Below are 21,648 nucleotides of genomic sequence, written 5' to 3' on the forward strand. Positions count from 1 at the left end.
GGTTGGATAGACAGAGGAGAACCTTCAGCCACCTGAGGTCAGCAGGCCATGTGATGACTCAGGGCCGAAGGGTAAGGCTCATCGAGTTACAACGATATGGGTAAGGGACGGTACGGGTGTGGTTTACTGCCGCCTCCTTCTGTGGATGTACGTTCAAGATACACAGGAAAAGATATTGTACCCCATGCGTATTTTTCAACGGCTGTACACAAAGCACCAACATGAAGCCACAGAGCGCAACACCCAGCATAGCCAACATACATCTCGATGACCTGAGACCAAGAAGCTCAACTAACTTCTCCAACCCATCCCATACCCCAGCTGGCCACTTAACCTTTGGCTGTTGCCCCCATGACTTTTCCTTAAACCCCAGTTTAACCCCTTTTGTCTGCACAACCTCACTTGCTTGTCTTTCACCATCCTGCAACCCAGCACTCCTTCCTCAGTGTCAGGTGTACTGATATCCTGCGGACTTTGGTGCGAAACCTGCCGCTGGACTTCGACCGACATGAGCTACTTCTCAAGAAGTAGTGATCAATGCAGGGCCCCTGCCCTCCCACATCCAGGCAGCTCCTCCTTCGCTGCCGAATCCTCAGGCCTCTTGCCGACATCACCTTCCTCCACCCACAGACACAAATCTGCAACTGGCTTCCATCACCATCTGAACTGGACACCCATGCACAACTCACTGCTCGTAGCCATAAACATAGGGAGAACATGCAAACATTGCACCCCCTGAGCTGGATTCGAACCTACGCCAGAACAGCCAGCTGAGGACACACACACACGCTGACTGAAGCCATGTGTTCCGAGCAGGAGCCTAACCTGGCAACACAGGGCATAAGGGACACACCCAGGACAGGACATCAGTCCATCACAAGGCATCCCAAGTGGGATTCGAACCCCCGACCCACCAGAGAGCAGGACCCGGCGAAACCCACTGCGCCACCCCACCGTCATCCCCCACCTGCTTTATGAATGTTTTTATTTATGTTTATTTAGGATGCTGCTGCAGACAAGTGTGGTTTCAGGGAAATAATAAAGTTTTCATTCATTCATTCATTCACTCCTCTTCCAGGTTAGCGTCGAGTAGTGGTTAGCGCTGTTGCCTTTCGCCCCAAAAAGTCGCCGGTTCGAGTCTCAACTATCCACCTGTATAAATAGGTAAATAATTGCAAGCCGCTTTGAAAAATACCGTTAGCTACATGAACAAACGTCACGTAACCGACTTTGGGCATCTCGGCAGTACGACCTTAACACAAGCCCCGCCCCCGGAACTGTGACTCGACAGAGGTCCCACCCTCACAGCGGTGACTTCGCCGAGGCCCCGCCCCCCGAAGAGGTTAAAGGCAAGTTGGCGGTAGTGACGGGTCCGGCCGTGAGGCGTATGGGTTCGCTTCGAAACCGAGTTCGAACGGGACCGAGAGCGAAAATAAAGCGGGTTCTGGGGAGCATGTCGGGGCGCGGAGAGGGGCCACCGCCCCGGGGGGGCCCGCTGTGGGGCCTCCTTTGTGTCGCGGTCCTCCTTCTCCTGTCAGTGTGCGAGGCGAAGGCGGCGGCGGCGGCGGAAGCGGCGGACGCCGTCGTCGAGACCTACGACAGGTACTACCACTACGAGGAGCTGAGCGCGCGGCTGCACTTCCTGGCCCGCAAGTACCCGCACGTCGCGAACCTGTCTAGCGTGGGCCGCTCGGTCGAGGGCCGGGAGCTCTGGGTCATGAGGATCACGGAGAACCCCGGCGCCGCCGCCGAGCTGCCCGGGAAGCCCAAGTTCAAGTACGTGGGCAACATGCACGGCGACGAGACCGTCTCGCGCCAGGTGCTCGTGTACCTGGCGGAGCACCTGCTGGACAGGTACGGCGAGGACGCGCGCGTCACGCGCCTCGTGCGCACCACCGACATCTACATCATGCCCAGCATGAACCCGGACGGGTTCGAGCGCTCCGCGGAGGGGGACTGCGCGGGCAGGGCGGGCGGCCGCGAGAACGCGCGCAACCGCGACCTGAACCGCAGCTTCCCGGACCAGTTCGACGCCATCGACGTGCCGCTGGAGGACATCCCCGAGGTGGAGGCCGTCATGCGATGGATCCTGGAGAAGAGGTAGGTGAGCTGTTGCTGCAGCTGCTACTGTCGCGGGAGGCCGCGGCCGAGTCCCTAAATCATCATCATCATGTGTCCGAATCGAATGAGAGACGCGGCACGTGCGTGGCGTCCGTCTCTGGTACATTCGTTCGATTCGGGTGGAGGCGATGATCGCGATCACCATCATCATCATCCTTTGCTGTTTTAACCAAGGCTTCTGGTAGAATAAAATCATGTATAAAAAAAAAAAAGCTTGTGTTCTAGTATGAATGGGCCAAATTTAATTATCGTTAATTACTCTATTATTAATTTGGCCCATTCTGCATTCATAGAACAGACTTTTTTTTTTAAACATTTATTCTTTTATCCTAAGCCACTTAATCTGTTAATCTACTTACAATTATTTTCTTTATACAGCTGGGTAATTTTACTGGAGCAACTTAGGGTAAATGCTATAGCCGGAGGTGAGGATCGAACCTGCAACCTTTGGGCCTAAAAGCAGACTAAGGCGGTAGAGGTATTGTGGGGCTTGAACTAACAATCTTCAGGCCAGGTGACCAGGTCCGTCACCTTCGCGCTACTTGCCGCATTCCTTCGGTTGGCTTGATCATCTACCCGGGCGGCAGGTGACACAGTTGTTAGAGCACCCAACTCATGTCCTGAGGCCGTAGGTTCAGATCCCACCTCCTGCTGTGTAGTACCCTTGATCAAGGGACCAAAGTGCACCAGTAAAAATGACCCTGCTGCATTTTTGGGTAAATCTCTATAAGTATCTTAATATTGTAAAGCACTGGTGAAAGAATCAGGTAAATGAATAAATGTAATATACTGTAAAAATGTGCGCAAAGCATCCCTTTATTTGAAAGACATCTTTTCCAAATGAAGCTGCTGTTCAAATCCTAAATGACCAAAACAAATAACCAAAACGGTACTTAAATGTTTATTCTTCGGGTGCTTTTTTCTAGTTTACAGTATGTGATCCATGTGTACTGCTGGGTGTTTTACTGTAGTGTTTCAGGGTAAGTATCTTAAAAGTAGCAGGAACCAGGACTTGAACCTACCACCTTCAGACCACGTGTCTGTTTCCTTTACCACGACACTGCTTTGACAGGTGTGTTTTGATGTAAATCGAGTCAGAGAATGAGTGCCGTGCTGGACAGAACTGTGCTGTACTTTTACCCCGGTACATGTGCCACGAGTGCGAGTTTCAGTTGGTCGTTTTTTAGTCTCTGAATCTCATTTTGCTGTGACTTAACGCATTTTACAGGTTTGTTCTCTCTGGGAACCTGCATGGTGGCACGGTGGTGGCCAGCTACCCGTTCGATGACTCGGCCGGCCACGCCCCACAGGGCCAATACAGCCGCGCCGCGGACGATGACCTCTTTGTGTACCTGGCGCGCACCTACGCCGATCACAACCCCATCATGAGGACCGGCAAGCCGAATTGCCCCGAGGACCCGTCGGAGACCTTCGAGCACGGCATCACGAACGGGGCGCGCTGGTACGACGTGTCAGGTACGCGATTTCAGTGCTGGTGTCGCGTCTCCCCTCCCATCTCCTCTTTAAACAGCCGCCCAACTGGAAACTGAGAGCAAGCTCTTGGTTGCTATGGTGACGGAGTATTTGAGGTACTCTCACACCTGTGGGTTTTTTTTTTTTTTTTTTTTTTTTGTTCCTCCTCCCTCCCTCCTGCTGGGCCACGTGTTAATTTTGTCACCTTGCGCTGCATTTTAATGGCGCTGTGGTATCGTTTTAATGCCGTCTTTTAGGCAATGACGATAAGTGTGTCGTTTTTTCATACTAATAAAAATACCACGTTAACTCAAAGCGGCTTCCTTTATGCATCGATAGTCCTAGATATTTCTCATACGGGTTGCATTATGTTAAACTAAATCAGTTTCGTGGAGCATTTGTAAATTTTTTTGTTAAGATGGTCTTAAGTGTTGATATGCAATATTGGTAATATTCATATTTTGGACCTGAATTAGGAAATTGGGGATTTCAGTCTTTTTGAAGCTACCATGGTACCCTTGAGGTTTTTAGGACCCTACTGTGCACATGTTTACGTGGTCAAACATTGGGACCTGTCTAGTGAGGCTGCCGCTGCTGGAGTTTTTATTGCTGTTTTACGTGCATCCTAGAGCGTTAATCAGTGATCCATTGGAATCTGCATCAAGTTTTAATTTAACCTTGCCTTTAGAGCCACTTAGTGTTTCATGAGCTGGACCAAAGGCATCTGTAGTTCAGTAGCTGTGGTTCTGAGCTCTGCTACGTTTCGGTCCCACAGGGGGTTGGACTTTGGTGAAGGGATTTTAAGTGATGTTAAGGCAATTCCAAAATACGACCAAGACTGATGTATGATTGGTACAATGATGATGTTGTCAGTAAGTATCTGCATACACCTCTTTGAGATGTAATATATGCTGACGATGGTGGCGGTATTGGACTGTTTGGAGGGTCATGACTATCAGTGATGATGATCATCATAATCATCATCATGTTGCTGTACTTTACCCTTTGTAACTCTCTCCAGTCATTCAGATCATCCTGTGGTAACATTGTCGTTTGACCGCTTGCTATAGTTGTTGACCATCCGGTTGGGGCTGTTTTCCACTGACCACTGTAGTGTGGAACAGCGGGAGGGTGTGTCCCCTCCATTCATCTGCGACCCTTTACTCTGCCGGTGTTCAGTTACGATTTTGCGAGTCAGGCAGTGCATCTGGGATCCATACTCCTCGTGTCTTCTCCCGTCGGGAGGGTGGAGGTGGAAGAAACCTGATCCGGATGTTTAACCTTTCTTTGCATCCCATGTTCTGCAAACTGAAAGCAGTTTGTGGAAGGTAATGTGACCCACGTCTTGTTCTGGCTGTCAAGCTGGTCAATAATTGAGCTTTTATTGAGCGAATGGAGTCACTTGTCTACGTTGAAGGTGTTTCTTTGAGTCTGTGTGCTACGGAGCAGCAGGTGGTGTAGTGCTTAGTTACCTCCTTTGGGTCTCGGTCACAGGTTCAAATCCCACCTACTGCCATAGTGCCCTTGGTTAAGGTACTTGCCCTAAAAAATTGCCTGGCTGTATAAATGGGTAAATAAGTACCTTGACGTTGTGAACTGCTTTTGAGACGCATCAGCTAGATGAATAAGTGTAAATGTACTGGACAGCAGCTTGCCAGAGTGTGTTATGACTAATATTTGTGTTTCCATAAAATATGTAGAACTGGACAGGTCTCGAAGTTCCTACTCTAAGCCTCGTACAGTGATTACCTATTTTTGCAAATAAAAATGCATCACTGCTGGACACCCTAACGGGTATGAGTGCCTAATGGTGGTGGCCAGTTGATGTTGTTATACACCAGATAAAGAAATGACTGCAGCAGATGAAGTCATCTTTAGATGTTACAGCCAAACGTCAGGACTCAAATATAAGGAGGTTGATGGGATAGCCGTTGTAACTAGAGGTGGTCATGGGTCATATTTCGTAAGTTGAGGACCTCTTGTGTTCAAGATGCTGCAGTGAGACATGCATCCTTTGGAAATGGGTTTTCGGAGAGGAACCATGACATCATCGCGTACATCCCTGTGATCAGGGTGTTTTCTGTTATACCATTAAACGTAGGGTTTAACGTAACGTTGAGTGCAAAGATTGGGGGGATGGAAGAAGCAACGAAGCGATCAATTGCATGTCCTGCCCTTTGAGTCGGATGATGCGCCACAAATTCTCCTCAATTGTTCTGCATGTTGGCTCTTCCTTGTGCTCCGGTTACATGACACAACACCCTTAGGGCTTGTTTTCTCTTCCTGGTGTGTGAATGTGAAGTCGTACTTAGGTAATCGTCGATGCGGTGGGTGCAGCAGGAATCGCAGGAACGAAGAGCAGACATCAACTCTATCACTGAATCAGAGAACTGGTGACTCTCTGTACAGAGCTTCTTCAAATCAATGTTCTCCAAGTGTCTTATGAGGGGAATCGAGAGCCGCGGGCCGCCTCCTCCTGCCAATTTGGCAACACGGGGCCGAACTGAGGGAAGGGGTGCGGCGTGAGCATCGCCATGACGCGCTTGGGGAAAACCACAACCCGAGAGCAGCTATTAGAAAAACTTCAAGGTCTCGCCTTCCGAGCCCAGGAACGGGATGTCCTTTGAGTAAAGCAGCACGATCTGCATTTCTGCACTGACTTGTGTGCATTTTGGTTTGGTTGAAAGTGCAGAACTGCAGTAACAGGGGTTTTGCACCGCAGTGTCTGCTAAACAAATGGGTAACAGGAGGCGGAGCATGACATCTTCCAGGTGGTCGTAACCCCTTCTAGAAGCCTGAGCTGACGAAAGGGATAATTCAAGAGTATTTTACAAAGCTGTTTTTAGGACGCTATTTCAGGGGCAGTAATTAGAGCTGCCGCATTTGGATCAGAAGGTCACAGTTCAAATCCCACCTCCTGCCGTGGTGCCTTGATCAAGGTCTTTAACTGATTCAGTGAAAATTGTGATCAAGGTACACAGCTGATCTCGATTCAGGGTATTTACCCTGAGTTGGTTGTGAAAATTGCCCAGCTGTATAAATGGGTAAATAATTGTAAATAGCTCAGCATTGTCAGTCACCTTGGAGGAAGTAGATGTAGGTGCTCAGTTTCAAGACAGTTGATCTTGGAGTTTGGGTGTATGTTCGAATCTGACTCAGGGCGGGTGAAGTTCTCCCCTTACTAGTAGTATAAAGAGCTGTGCAGAAGAACGTAATGGTAAACTACTTCCGTGCCCTTACTTGCCATGAAAACCCATAGCAAGCACTCAGGGTTAAGTTCAGTTTGCTGCTTTACCCTAAACTTCCCCTGAGTAGTTGAGTGGATACAAAGGAAGTGCGAACATGATCGTGACAGATGGGTGCGGTGTGATTTGATGTAGCTGTCAGGAGGGAAGTGGGTCTCAAAGATGTTTTGAGACTCTTCTTGTTGAGAGGGATTCAGCAGTTCTGAGGGACAAACAATTGATTTTGGACCCCTTGTGAGTGAGACCACCAGACAGGAAAAGGAGAGTCAGAAAAGGTGTTTATTATGCATTGGGTTTTACATTATTTATTCATTTAGCTGATGCTTTTCTCCAAAGCCACTTATGTTAAGGTTACAGTTATTACAAGCTTGCAGTTATTTATCCATTTGTACAGCTGGGTAATTTTACCGGAGCAATTGCGGGTAAGTACCTTGCTCAAGGGTGCTACAGCCGGAGGTGGGGATCAAACCTGCGACCTTTGGATCCAAAGACAGTACCTTAACTACTATGCTACCAGCTGTCCTACGGTCCTTTTCCCTTGCTTTTTACGTCCGATTTATTTTGAAATGTTTTTTACGCACTCGTCGCTGAGGGCAACGCTCGAAGGAAAAGAGGGAAAGTTCGGAGGAGTGCTTCACTGGTATGTTGTTGGTTTAGTCAGCAGTGTGGTAGGTAGGGTGCATGTTTCCTTCATTCCTCTGTCAAAACAAACACTCAGCCCAAGAAAAACAAGTGTTTCCATTATGCTCTTGTTTTCTTGAGCTCAGTTTTCGATGGATTTCCTCCTCCGGACAAGGAAGCTTTTGGGTTTGCGTGGCGTGACTGAACGCGGTACTTCTGGAACTGCCCGCTACCGGGTGCGTCATGGCGTCTTCACGGACGTGCAAATCGAGATGGAGTCGGCAGCGTCGCGGGTGCGCGCTCGGTCCCGACAGGCTTGGCGGAGTCCGTCTCGTCTGGGAGGCGCGGCCACGGCCGTCCGCCCCCTCACCTGAGTTCCGAGAGGCGTGGCCGAGGACGCGGCTTGTTCCTTCTCGGAAACAAGGGAGAGGTACTCGGCCTCTGGGTTTCTCCTCCGTTCCTTTCTCCCGTCACCCCCCTGGTAGAGGCCTAAAACGCCCATAATCCTTCACTCTTGAGTGCGGTGGGGTTGCTGTGTAGAAACGCCTTCAAAGTCCAACAGAGAAACTGCTGTGTGTGTGTGCAGTGGAGACACTTTACTGTAGGACAACTCCTGTAATTATATTAATTTATCTGACCATTTTTTCTATATATATACACATTTATTTAGCAGATGCTTCTTTCTCCAAAGCGACTTCCAATGAGCTCTATGTAGTGTTATCAGCCCACACACCTTATTCACCGCAGTGACTTACACTGCTAGATACACTACTTACACCGGGTCACTCATCCATACATCAGTGAAACACATACTCTCAGTGTCACTCAGACTATGGGGGAACCTGAACAACATGGCTTTTGGAGGGTGGGAGGAAACCAGAGCACCCAGAGGAAACCCACGCAGACAGGGAGAACATGCAAACTCCACACAGACTGAGTGGGGGTCAAACCCATGTCCTCTTGCACCACCCAGGCGCTGTGAGACAGCAGCACTAATTGCTGTGCCACCGTGCCACCCCCAAAGGTAGTTTACCATGTTAGATCTGTACACTAAGCCACTAGGACTACTTTACCCATTTATGTAGCGGTTTAATTTCCACTGTAAGTTAAAGAAGAATCGAGAAGGGCGGCTACCTGGAACCCACATTTGTTACCAAGGGAAGTGTGGTACATCCAATTTTTGAACAAGGTATCACCGAATGGGCTTCATGAAAACACATCCCTATACTGTGTTTCTAACCTATTTTATTAATCCACTTTTTCTCCACTTGAAATGCTCATGCTGGTACCTGGCTGGTGTGGTTTGTTGGTTTGGATGGTGAGTTAGGCTTGGTCTGGTGATTTGGGTTTGGTGGGGTTGGTTGATGGTGTGTTTTTGTGTTGGTGGTTGGCCTTGGTTTCGTGGTGGATCAATGTGGTTTCTTGGTTTAGTGTTGTTGGTGGGTGTGGTTTGTTGGTTTTTGCATGGATGGGTTAGACTTGGTTTGTTGGTGGGGGTGTTTTGATGGTTGGTTATTAGGCTTGGTTTGTTGGCTTGGTTTTGCTGGTGGTATGGGTGGATGGTTCTGAGTTGATGTTAGACCTGCTCTGTGTGGGTTGTTGGTTAGTTTGTGTTGGTGGGAGTAGGCTTGGTGGGTTTCTGTTGGTGGTTGTGCTATGGTCTCTAGGTTTGGATTTGTTGGGTGTGGTTTGGTGGTTGTTATTCTTAGTGGGTTGGCTGGCTGGTTGGCTGATTTGTTGGGTTAGGCTTGCTTTGGGTGTTTTGTTGTTGGGTGTGGCTTGGTGTTTTGTATGAGTCGGTTAGGCTTGATTTATTTGTTGGTGTGTTAAATCTGATTTATTGGTTTGGATTTTGGTTGGTGGGATTAGTTTTGGTTTGGTGGGTGGGTTAGGTCAGTTGAGTGTCTTGGTTTCAGGGCATGAAGATGTATGTTGGCTATGCTGGGTGGTGTTCTCTGATTTTAGGATGGTGGGTGGACTGGGTCCTTGTATGCAGCCGTTGAAAAATACACATGGAGTATAACATCTTTTCTTGTGTATCTTGAATGTTTGGCTGTTTCCTGTTTTTTGATTATTGTTGCTTTTTATTTTTTTAAACCATTATGCCTACCTTGTTGCTCCAGTACTCTGACCAGTGTTGTGACCATACAGTATAGTCCTTGGATTATTTGTGTCCTGGTTCCTTTTTAAGTATCGATCTCAGCTGTTCGTCCGACGAGAACAATGTCATAGCCTGTCATATTGTCTTTGCATTCTAAAGACAGGTGGTCCGCAACTTACGATGGGATTACATTCTGCGACACCCATCGTAAATCAAAAATATCAGCCGAATGCATTTAATACACACCTCTGCGTGACAGATGGGGAGACGCGGATCGCTGTCACTGCCCAGCATCACGAGAGAGTGTCGTGCCGCGTATCACTTGCCCGGGAAGAAATTGAAGTACGGTTTCTACTGGATGTCTATCCCCAGCTCACCATCATAAAGTGAATAAAATCCGAAGTCTAACCACAGTAAATCGGGGACCACTTGTATGTAACTTGTACAAAATGTACGCGTGCTGATGAAGGCGTCGTGCCGCAACGCATCCGTGCTGTAAAAAGGACCTTACCGAGCTCGGGGGTGCACTCCAGTATCGCCATCTCTAACTTAGTCTATAGTATTATGATTCCAGCACCCAGGCTCGTTATGCGATATTTGACATTGAGTTGAACGCTCCCTTTGAGAATTCTAGCTTCTACTGGGGACAACTGGTAGCGTACGGGTTAGAGCTGCTGCCTTTGGACCAAAAGGTCGCAGGTTTGAATCTCATCTCTGGCTGTAGTACCCTTGAGCAAGGTACTTACCCTAAAATTACCCAGCTCTATAAATGGGTAAATAATTGTGACTAACATTGTAAGTCGGTTTGGGAAAAAGCATCAGTTAAAAGAGTAAATGTGAATATACTGGATCAATTCATGGTGCCTACAGCAGGATCTGGGATTTCAACCTGGGTCCTCTAGTTCCAAGGTGGCTCCGAACCCCTACATCACCTCCTGCCACTATTGTCACACTCCGTCGTTCCTCAAAGGCATTTGACACAGCAAGGGCACAGATGTGCTCCCGTACCCGAGTAACGCTCAATCGGCGTAACGGAATGACTTCCTTTACGTGTGCAGTGCCGTATCTGATTCGATTGCCTCCGTTAAAACCGAACAAAATATTAATTTTATAGAAAACCTGGAGATCTGGAAATACTAATTTGCCCTTTATTGCTAATCTGCCTTTCATCTAATCCAACATCACATTTTTGGATTGTATTCGTTATATAATGCATGCGCTCCCCCCCAGGGGTGCCGTGGCACAGCGGGTTTGACCGGGTCCTGCTCTCCGGTGGGTCTGGGGTTCGAGTCCTGCTTGGGGTGCCTTGCGACGGACTGGTGTCCCGTCCTGGGTGTGTCCCCTCCTCCTCCGGCCTTGCACCCTGTGTTGCCGGGTTAGGCTCCGGCTCCCTGCGATCCTGCTTGGGATGAGTGGTTTCAGACTCTGTGTGGGGGTTTTTTTTTTTTTTTTTTTTCCTTTCTTCTTTTCTTTCTTCCTCTCTCTTCCTTCTCTCTCTTCTTCCTCCCCCCCATTTCTCAGGCAGGGTTGGTCAGTGTAGTATATTCCTGCTAGAAGACGAATATATATTTTGACGCAACAAATTGCATCCAAATTTCCGTTTGTGCCTTTTCAATGATTTGTGCTGTAATGTAAAAATAATATTTGTTTAGCTGCCCTAATGAGACGTCACCGGATGGAACATTTGAAATCTAATCAGTCGGCTGCATCAGTTTTTATGTTGCGTTACATAATTGACGTACTGGGCGAAATTTGATTATTACAAGAAGTGGGACCAAGAGTAAATGTATTTCATCGTGCTTCTTGGACACGGACCCCTGTCTCATGGTGATCGATTGGCTACAGTGGACCGATGGAGATGGATGGACAGATGGACTGGTAATTCAGCCCATTATTAGGCAGGCAAATCAGACAGTTGGACTGGATCTCTCTCAACACGCTTTATGGATTACATTGCAGCTTTTCCTCTGGTCCTGAACCTGCTAATGTTGCTGTCCATTGTTGTCCAGTCAAACATCTGTTTCTGCTAACTGTTCAGATGGCAGCTGTAATATTAACGATTATTATGGAGGACCTTTTTATTTTAAAGACTGAAGTGCACAGATTTATTTAATCATACGGTACCACTGTTGCACTGAAGATGTTTGCTTAACTTGCGCAACATCTCAAACTCTTGGGTCTTCTGACCGAGCAGATGACCCCCCGCTTTTTTTATTAGCTGTCGCTGATGACTTTCACGGATGTAGAAAAGGGCCAGGTGTTGTAAATTCCATTAACGTTTCGGTTGCAGACCTTTAATTTTGATACAGCTACGCCATTCTTGGACTGAGTTTTTCTAGTACTTTCTAGTACTGGTCTCCGTTGCTAAAAATAAAAACGGATTTCAGTGTTGAGCATTACTTTCGAATACCTTACTGCAGTTAATGACCCTGAGACTCTTCAGTCTACTTTCATTCATCGCTACACCAAACTCTCCTGTTGCAGCACCATGCAGTATTTTCTCTATCCTGGAAGATTTTTCCCCATCATAGATGTATACATTTTTTTGAGATATTTCGGGGGGGGGGGGGGGGGGTCTCTGATCTGGATTGTTTAAAAATAAACAACCTAGTCGTCGTACTACGTGTGTTTGTTCCGATAGGGGGTGGGGAGTGTTTTGTGTCCAAATAGAGATCAGCGTTTCCTTCGTGAGTGTTTGGTTTCCCCCAGGCACTCTCATTGGTGCCCGGATGCCCTGGCTTCCCTCCAGAGCCTCCAAGAGCTTGTCACCAAGGTCGCGGAGGGGTCAGCCAGTGCCGCTGTACTACGGTTACGTTCCCCAGATCTTGTAATGGGAAATATAGGCCACACATGCCCATGTCCCTTACTGGGAAATCCAAGTGTAGGAAGTAGTACCAGCATGTGACAATTGTGCATCCACCTTTACTACTTTAACATTTCCACCTTGGCTGGAATTTTTATATAACACTTCTTCCGTTTTGGACATTTGCTGATTCTGAAACACCTTTTGCTCTAAAGATCTTCTTCGTTGAAAGAAGCCCTCGAGGTTCCCGGAGGGAAAATTGCGAAAGCGGTAAAGTTCTGCACCCGGTGCTCTCAACTTGAGTGCCGCTAAAAGCCTCGTCTTGTTCGCATTCAGGAGGGATGCAGGACTTCAACTACCTGAAAGGGAACTGTTTGGAGATCACAATGGAGCTGAGCTGCTGTAAATACCCCAAGGCCTCCAAGCTGCGCTCCGAGTGGGACAACAACCGGGAGTCTCTGCTGGCCTATATGGAGAAGGTGGGTCTTGTGCGGCTCAAAGTTGCCGTCTGAGGGCAGATATGAAGCATGCTTTTCTGTCTTTAAAGACACCATCTTTTTCAATTTCATGATGGATGCTGTCTGGTGATTTCAGATACTGACCCTTAAACAGTCCACCAGTCTTCAACACCATTTTAAAAAATAAAATATTTATAGCATGACCTGTCATTTTTAGAGATCCAAATAAATTTTAAAATATATCACATCTATTAAAAATCTCAATCATATTTGAAAAAGCTATAAGCGAATTTGAATTTTAGTAACTTTTTTTATCGCAACCCAAATTAAAATCTTAAGTGAAATAATGCATAAATGTTAACATCAATCCACTATTTAGTTATTTACTTGATCAAATAAAACGCTGAAGACAAGTGTGTCCAGACACATTATTTATTTATTACATAATTATGGTGCCTGGACACATTTGTCTCTACCGTTATATTTGTTCAAGTGCCTCTCAATGTTACAGACAAGGCTTAAATAAAATTTGCTTCTTCCATGATGCCTCATAAAGCACTTGAGATTAAAAGTGAAGAGAAGTTGATCTTTTTTTCATACCTTGTCAATGTCATTGCTTTCTCTTCACCCCCTACAGCATAATGGCTTCTGGTTACTGTAATAAGATCTTGTTGAAAATCTTAGTTAAAATGTTGAATCATTAAAGTTCATGAGACAGACCCATCTGTCCCGTTGCCCTCTTAGGTGCATATTGGCGTCAGGGGTTACGTAAAGGACGCCAAGAACGGGACTGCTCTCCCTGACGCGCTCATCTCAGTTGAGGGAATCAGCCACAACTTGACGACAGGGCAATTTGGTGACTATTACCGACTGCTGCTGCCGGGGACCTACAATATCACAGCCAGAGCTCAAGGGTGAGTGGAGGGTGATAACCCCAGGATGCATTCTGGAGCAAAGATGTTCTTAGTGTAAGGCTAATTCAAAATTACAAACGGCACTATGTAGGAAAACAAATTGCAGGCATGATGTCACTTTCTAGCCTCATGTCTTGCAACAAAGAGAGCATTGCCCAATGATACCCAGAATTTACCTGAGCAATTTGCGTGAAGCGTCTTTCCCAGGGGTTGTACAGCAGAGCCACTCCTGAGACATGGAAGAGGCAGCTTTACATTTATTAATTTAGTGGACACCTTTCTCCAGCAGGTTTCACTGACAGGTGGGGCTTTCAATCATACAACCAGCACTACTAGCCTACAGGTTACTAGTTTTGTGGGGAGCGCAGTGGCACAGCAGACTTGGCTGGGTCCCGCTGTGTGGCAGGTCTGGGGTTCGAGTCCCGCTTGGGGTGCCTTGCAGCCGACTGACGTTCTGTCCAGGGTGTGTCCCCCTCCCCCCTCTAGCCTTGCGCCCTGTGTTGCAGGGTTAGGCTCCAGTTTGCTGCAACCCCGCTCGGGACAAGTGGCTTCAGACTATGCGTGTATTAGTTTTGGACCTGTTGTGAGTGGGACACACATACGTGGAGGGGTGCAGCACAAAATAGAATACGCTATTGGTGCAGTGTAGGAAAGGACCAAGTTATGAATTGATATCCTTAACTACTATGATACCTCCTGCCCAGGTATGTGCCCGTGACGGTCCAAGGTATGCAGGTTGTAGAGGGCAAGGCCATCGAGCTCAACTTCACCCTGACGGTTCCAGGGGAGGATGGCCTCAGCAATATCACCACCCCTACAAGCAATGCCAGCCCCACCAATTCCACTCCAACAACCTCTGCCAGCCCTAACACGACCACCGGTTTAGAAACAGGCCAGGCGCCTACAGCCACCGAAGGCCCCAACGTGACGGCGGAGCCGGAGCACGTGCCCATCCAGCCACAGGACTTCCGGCACCACCACTACTCCGATATGGAGCTCTTCCTGCTTCGCTACAGCACCGACTACCCTGCCATCGCCCGCCACTACTCCGTCGGCAAATCGGTGGAGAACCGGGAGCTCTACGTTATGGAGATCTCCGACAACCCCGGTGTCCACGAGCAAGGTACTGCTAGTTTGACGCATCGATGCTTCCGTGAGGTGGCCATGTCTTCAGCTTCATCGCTGTCCTAATCCTCTTCTCCTCCAGGTGAACCAGAGTTCAAGTACGTGGCCAACATGCATGGCAACGAGGTGGTCGGTCGCGAGCTGCTCCTGAACCTCATCGAGTACCTGTGCAGGAACTACGGCACTGATCCAGAGGTCACGCAGCTGGTCAACGACACACGCATCCACATCATGCCTTCCATGAATCCCGACGGCTATGAGATGGCCCAGGAAGGTGAGAGAGGAATCCCACCGACCCTGAGCATCTCGTGATTTTTGTTTGTAGGAACCTACCCTGGTATCTCCTGTCACCAACGTTCGAATTGCGGCTTTTCAGAGCTGGACGTTTCCCTTTTTATTTATAGTACATTTTCTTCACAAGTGTATTTTCTAAAATTTGTCTGTTTCCTTGATCCTACACACAGGATAAAATCAACTTTTGGGCTAGAAACAAATTAGGTTACAGACTTCAGACCCAGTAGTTCGTAAACTGAGGGCCTGACGCAGTCTTGGCTATTTTGGATTTTGTGTTTTGCATACTTAAGGTTGATCACATTATTTTAAAGGATTAATCGCTAAATACTTGGTGAGCTTTTTGAAAGAAGTTTGCTTTGCTGCTGAGTTTTTCTCCGTTTCACGTTCCTGATTCAGGAAACAGGAAGTTGTGGCCTGAGATGTTTTTAAGGTGGAACTGATGAGTTGTGGAGGCAAAAAAAAAAACAGAAGAACTTTCTCACCCTTTGCAGGTGATGTGAAAGGCTATGTGGGACGCAACAACAGCAACAACATTGACCTGAATCGCAACTTCCCAGACCGGTTTGGCTCCATCGCTGAGCCCAGGCAGCCAGAGACCATTGCTGTAATGAACTGGATTAAGAGCCATCCATTTGTGTTGTCGGCTAATCTGCATGGAGGTACAACCTGCTGAGTTCTCACTTGGGGTACATGGTCTGTGTTTTTGTGTGGGTTTTTTGCCCCCCCCCCCCCCCCTTTTTTTTTTTTTTTTTTTTTTTTTTTTTTTTTTTTTTTTTGGTACCAGGCTCACCTGCTGGTCCCTGTTCTCCCAGGTTCTTTGGTGGTGAACTACCCCTACGACAACAACGGTGGCTCTAACAGCACGTCTCCAGATGACAGCGTTTTTAAAATGGTATCACTTGCCTACTCTCGGGTGAGTGCAGCGGGTTCGTGGTAAACCCAGGTCTTCCTTACACCCATCACCTAAAGCAGCTTTGTAAACTCGCGTTAATACCGACATTGGCTGTTACCGACTTGGCAGCGCTCGAAAGTTCTGGTGCCCTTTGAATAAAGTTGTTCTTTGGGATTTCAGCAGTTTGAGCACATGGATGTTTGTTTTTTTCTGTTGCAAGTGGACAATGAAACAGTGTTGTGGCGGGACAAAGGAGGCCATTGGAGAGAAGCGGAGCGAGATGGGAGTCTGAGACAGGGAGGGTGTCCGTGTGTTCATTCCGACCTCTTGTGTTTTTAGGCAAACCCTGTCATGCACAAAGGCCACCCGTGCGAGGAGCTGTACCCGAACGAGTATTTTAAGGAGGGCATCACTAACGGGGCGCAGTGGTATAGTGTGCCAGGTGAGCCGTACCTGCTGACGCCATGCCCACCTGGCTCTGTCCAATTCTGTAGCTCCAGCTGCTGGTAACTCAGCTGTAATTAAGAATTAGATTTTTTTTTTTTTTTCCTCCCCCCCCTTATTGAACTTTAATGAAGCATCACAGACACCAAATATACTTCAAAAGTAAAACGCTATCACTAAAACAAATCAAATACCAAAAACATAACCTAAATTCATAAAGTCATTAAAAGGACAGCATCAACATGCCAATTATAGAAGCATAATAAGTGATCTTTTTAACTGACATTAAAAACACCAAAAGCACATCCAAAACAAACCACCATGGGTGTCTTTCACATCTGTCTTCTGAGCAAAATGGACTTGGTTAAATTTCTTTTCACCAGTGGTTGTTGGGAGATTTTGGTGTGTGTGGGTGAATGCAAGTTTGGGCAGCAGAGGCTTGAGTTCTAGCTCCAGTCCAGGTGTGTGGAACCCACAGAAGCTGTAGATCTGACTCCATCGGTTGCCACTTGCAGGGGGAATGCAGGACTGGAACTATGTCAACACCAACTGCTTCGAGGTGACCATCGAGCTCGGCTGCGTCAAGTACCCTCCCGCAAAAGAGCTGCCCGTATACTGGGAACAGAACCGCCGGTCCCTGCTGGAGTTCATCCATCAGGTCTTCTGTCTGCCCAGCTGTCCATCAGTCTGAGATTCACCTTTTGGGGGAATTGCAGTGTTACCAAAACTTGTCTCTTGCCTTTGTGCAGGTCCATCGTGGGGTGAAAGGCATGGTCATGGACAGCAAGGATGGCACAGGCATCCCCAATGCCACCATTTCCATTAAAGAGGTTAATCACACCGTTACCACCAGCAAGGATGGGGAGTACTGGAGGCTGCTGGTGCCCAAGACGTACACGCTGACCGCCTCTGCTCGAGGGTGAGAGAAAGGCAACATGAATAGCTTGACAACTTCTTGTGAACCGGGAGGCACCCAGTAAACCAGTTAGAACCACTACAAAGCCATCAGTGCCATTTTCTTGGGTTAGGTTATATACCCTTCTCTTTTGGAAGAGAAGCAGGTTGTGGCTCTGCTAGTTTTCATAATTTGAAGCCTTCTGGAAGCGGCAAGGAGTATGTGAGGTTTGTTTTTTCCAGATATGACTGCTGATCGTGGTTCTTGACCCCTGTTCGCTGCAGGTACACTCCGGTCACGGTGTACGCCACAGTGCTGCCCGAAGGAGTCGAGAAGGTTGACTTTCGTCTGACGCGAGTGCGTCCCGCGGTGATGGACCCGTTGGAGGAGGACTTCCACGCTTTCATCAAGGGGCTGTCATCGGAGCGTGGACTCGATCAGCTGGTCCAGAGCATCGCCACCACCAAGAGCAGCAGTTTACGCTACCGTCGCTACAAGGAGCTCTCAGAGTTCCTGCGTGGACTGACCCTCAACTTCCCCAACATCACCCATCTGCACAGGTGACCGAATTGAATGCTTCAAGACATTCAAGCACAGGTGGTCCTCGAGTTATGAAACTTGCGACCACCTAAACTTACAATGATTGTCTCATTAACTTTATTATAAGTTCCAACATTAGGTTGTAACATCTGAAGACCGCTCCATTTGCTGTATGATGACGTGGACTGGTCACACTGCCGAAAGGATCCATATTTCTTTTTGACTGAAATAGTGTGTTTGTGGAACGTTTCATTTGATTCCCTCCAACGTATTCAGTATTCATTTATGAATATTATACGGTCTTGACTTAATTGCCCATGCTGTATTTTTTCTAGAATGGTATAGTTAATACAGTAGGAATTACAGATAAATTTCATTATTCTGTAGCATTTAACATGAATGATGTATGAAATTAGTGGTGGGGAAAAATGAAACAAATCCTTATACAACATAGCATTCATGTTTATTAGTTTAAATATCAAAATGTTTCATATAACGTAGCATAAGGGATCGACTGAGTCTATTTACAACGGGATTGTTGGAACGTAAGTGGACGACCAACTGTTCTACAACAGTTTTAGGGTGTAGAACAATCGGGTGAATTTTGGGATCGTAATAGAGGTGTCATCTGGTTCCCTGACTTCGCTTTAGCAGCAGTGTGTTTCACCTTCGGGGACCTCTTTATATTGCGCCTTTTTAATATGTGTAATTAAACTAACAATCTGCAAATTCGGTCTGGGTTTTTTTTTTTTTTTTTCTTCCCCTCCCCTCCTCTTTCTCTCTAACAGTCTTGGCCAGAGCTGGGAGGTGCGGACCATCTGGGCCTTGGAGATCTCCAACAAGCCAGAGGAGTCGGAGCCGGACAAACCCAAGATCCGCTTTGTTGGCGGCATCCATGGCAACGCCCCCGTGGGCACAGAGCTCCTTTTGGAGTTCGCCGCTACTCTGTGTCTCAACTATGGAAAAAATCCGGCAATCACCAAGGTGGGGCTCTAAATGGCAGCATTTCCCAGACCACCAGGATTTGGGTTATGCTTTATTTAGCCGGGTTTGTGGGACTTTGCCGCAGTGCGGTGCCTGATCTGCTCCTCATGTCTGTGGCCGCGCAGCTTATTAACCGAACGCGGATTATCATCCTGCCGTCCATCAACCCCGACGGCCGTGAGCTGGCCCAGGAGAAGCAGTGCACTTCCACAGAGGGGCTCACAAATGCCCACCACAAGGATCTTGACACCGACTTCTTCGGTCAGTATGTCACTCGTTTTCTGGACGCTCATGGTTCCCCGAATGGTGAGTGTTTCAGACATCACGTGCGGTCATGTGACTGTAGGTTTTGTGTTGTCTAGGGAATGCATCAAAACACTTTACGAAGCCACAGCCGGAGACCCAAGCAGTCATGGGCCTCATCCTGCAGAAGGGCTTCACGCTCTCCGTGGCTCTGGATGGAGGATCTGTACTCGTCACCTACCCCTACAACAAGCCGGTCCAACCAGGTGTGCAACCCGTAAAATTACCTGGGATGTTCGATAAAAAGATGCTTCTACAATCTGCTACAGAGTGGCAATAAGACTCTTTTTAACTGTCCTCCCTCAGTAGAGAATGAAGACACTCTGAAGTATTTGGCTTCAGTGTATGCCAACAACCATCCCAAGATGCACCAGGGTCACGCAGGTTGTCCCAACAACCAAGGTATGTACACTCATCCTGACCCAGCAGCATGGGGTCGTGCTGGAATGAAATGCCTTGAAGCACAGAGGAAGTTGTGGGAACGTCTTTCCGTGCTGACTTTCTCCTGTGTTTCCTCAGTGAACTACCCTGGAGGGGTGTTGCGAGCAGCTGAATGGCACAGTCACTTGGGCAGTATGAAGGTAGGACCCACTGAATGGCTCCCCTCACTTCTGTGGCCCATCATCTATGACCTGTGTGGTCTTTGTTCTCGATCCAAGACCTTTCCTTGTCCGTTTGGCTCGTCAACGTCACTTTAAACTGTAGAAGGAGCTGGCTGATGACGACATCTGTCTGTGTGTTTCAGGATTTTAGCGTCGACTTCGGCCATTGCCCCGAGATCACAGTCTACACCAGCTGCTGTCTGTTCCCCGCTGCTGACCAGCTTCCAACGCTCTGGGCCGAGAACAGGAAGTCGCTCTTCAGCATGCTGGTGGAGGTTAGCTGTCAGAGGCATTCTCACAGGCAGTACTGTAGACCTTATTATACCATGTTTGCTGTTCCTTACACTCCAGAAAGAAGGGAGTGGCTCCTCTCCAAAATTTTAAATCCATAGGTTCTCAGTTTTGACTGATGTGATGGAATGAGCTCCCTTTGTTCCTCGGAGCTGCTGAATCCATTTCAGCATTCAGGAAGGGTCTTGAACCAGATCTGCTTTGGGGAAGCTTCTCTCATGATCTCCTGACAGCTACATCACTTTACATCACACCACCTGGCATGAATATTTCGTTCCTTCTATCTGACTCAGTTCTATAGGTACCAACTCATTCGCCAGAAAAAAGCTGCGGTATCGGACGATGTGCGTTTTGACATGTCTGTGTTTAAAGCACTTAGTCTTTTGTACATGTTTCTCGAGTCATACATCACTTTGGAGAAAAGCATTTGCTAAGTGAACCCATGCAAGATATAGTTGTCTGTAGAGGTTTTGGGCAAAGAGACTTGGCAGTTGAGCAGAGACTTGCAGCTTTATGCTCAACTCTTGCATAGATGGTGAGCGGCTGAGGGAATTCAAGTCAAGTACTTTCAGTGAAGTGCTGTTTCCTGTTCTACAAACCCTGTTTGCCCCTCTGCCAGCTCCTGTAGCTCCTTCTCTTTACTGTTTCCAGGTCCACAAGGGCATTCGAGGCATTGTAAAGGACAGGAGCGGCAAGCCTATTATAGGAGCCATGATTATACTGAACCGAGGTGTGAAGGTCTTCACCGGAGAAGGGGGTTACTTCCACGCCCTGCTGGCACCTGGGTCACACAGCATCGAGGCATTAGCCGAGGGGTACCAGCAACAGCGGCAGGAGGTGGGTGGGGCAAGAATACTAAGACTGGGTTCTGATCTCTTAATGGTTCCACAAACAGCCTTTCAGAAGTCTAGATCAGCATCACTGCTTCGTCTTTGTTTCTTCAGGTCTACATGTCCTCTTATGAAGCTGCAAGCTCCATAATCATCGAATTGGAGATGGATAACCATCTCTTTGGCTTGCCTCGGGAGTTTGTGGTGGCCACTGCTGGTAGGTTGTGGGTAAAGCAAATGCCAATAGCCTTTATCCGTAATCCCGTTTCCATTTCTTCAGTGCTCTGTCGGCACCGCTGTCCTACATTGTCTCTCTGTCTCTACATTAGCAGCCTCAATGACGGCGCTTATCATCACAGCCTGCATCATCTGGTGTGTCTGCGCAGCCAAGTCAGACCCGCAAAAGGACGGTTTTCACCGTCTGCGCCAGCACCGCGACGATTACGAGGAGGAGATCCGCCTCGCCTCCATGGGGTCCAAGAAGTCCCTACTGGGCCATGAGTTTCAGGACGAAAGTGAGAGTGAAGAAGAAACTCTTTATGCCAACAAGCTCTGAGGCCCTGCTGCCCTCCCTGACCCCAGCTCCCCCTCCAACTACCTTGCCCTGCTTCGCCGCCCTGCTGGAGACATTGAGGAAGGGCGTAGGGGAGCTGTGCCTTGCTCTGAGCCCCGCAACAGATTGCAACCGCCACACACACACACACACACACAC

At 48.0% G+C, this 21,648-nt stretch overlaps 1 protein-coding gene across 3 annotated transcripts; it reads left to right on the forward strand.

Moving 5' to 3' along the window:
- The first annotated feature begins 1,354 nt into the window (after positions 1 to 1,354).
- On the forward strand, positions 1,355 to 21,648 carry cpda (carboxypeptidase D, a). Of its 3 annotated transcripts, none has more exons than XM_029255588.1 (21): positions 1,355 to 2,100; positions 3,350 to 3,597; positions 12,701 to 12,843; positions 13,567 to 13,736; positions 14,441 to 14,859; positions 14,944 to 15,135; positions 15,647 to 15,814; positions 15,968 to 16,068; positions 16,387 to 16,489; positions 17,007 to 17,149; positions 17,241 to 17,410; positions 17,671 to 17,946; positions 18,715 to 18,910; positions 19,036 to 19,171; positions 19,273 to 19,419; positions 19,520 to 19,615; positions 19,733 to 19,794; positions 19,959 to 20,090; positions 20,758 to 20,943; positions 21,051 to 21,153; positions 21,266 to 21,648. In XM_029255588.1, exons 1-21 carry the CDS (start codon positions 1,388 to 1,390, stop codon positions 21,490 to 21,492), a joined length of 4,131 nt encoding a protein of 1,376 aa, XP_029111421.1. In that variant the 5' UTR covers positions 1,355 to 1,387; the 3' UTR covers positions 21,493 to 21,648. The 3 variants fall into 3 exon arrangements, with proteins under 3 accessions (XP_029111421.1, XP_029111423.1, XP_029111422.1); XM_029255590.1 differs by having other exon boundaries at positions 21,269 to 21,648; XM_029255589.1 differs by having other exon boundaries at positions 19,523 to 19,615.

This window comes from Scleropages formosus, chromosome 10 (genome assembly GCF_900964775.1).
Source record: "Scleropages formosus chromosome 10, fSclFor1.1, whole genome shotgun sequence".
In the NCBI taxonomy this organism is placed as follows: domain Eukaryota; kingdom Metazoa; phylum Chordata; class Actinopteri; order Osteoglossiformes; family Osteoglossidae; genus Scleropages; species Scleropages formosus.

Bases quoted from the DNA above. Each gene is read 5' to 3' on its own strand.
- cpda (XM_029255588.1), top strand. From the start codon at position 1,388: ATGGGTTCGCTTCGAAACCGAGTTCGAACGGGACCGAGAGCGAAAATA. The intron at 16,069-16,386 runs GTGAGTGCAGCG...TTGTGTTTTTAG, and splicing joins TATCACTTGCCTACTCTCGG to GCAAACCCTGTCATGCACAA. The intron at 19,420-19,519 runs GTGTGCAACCCG...GTCCTCCCTCAG, and splicing joins CAACAAGCCGGTCCAACCAG to TAGAGAATGAAGACACTCTG.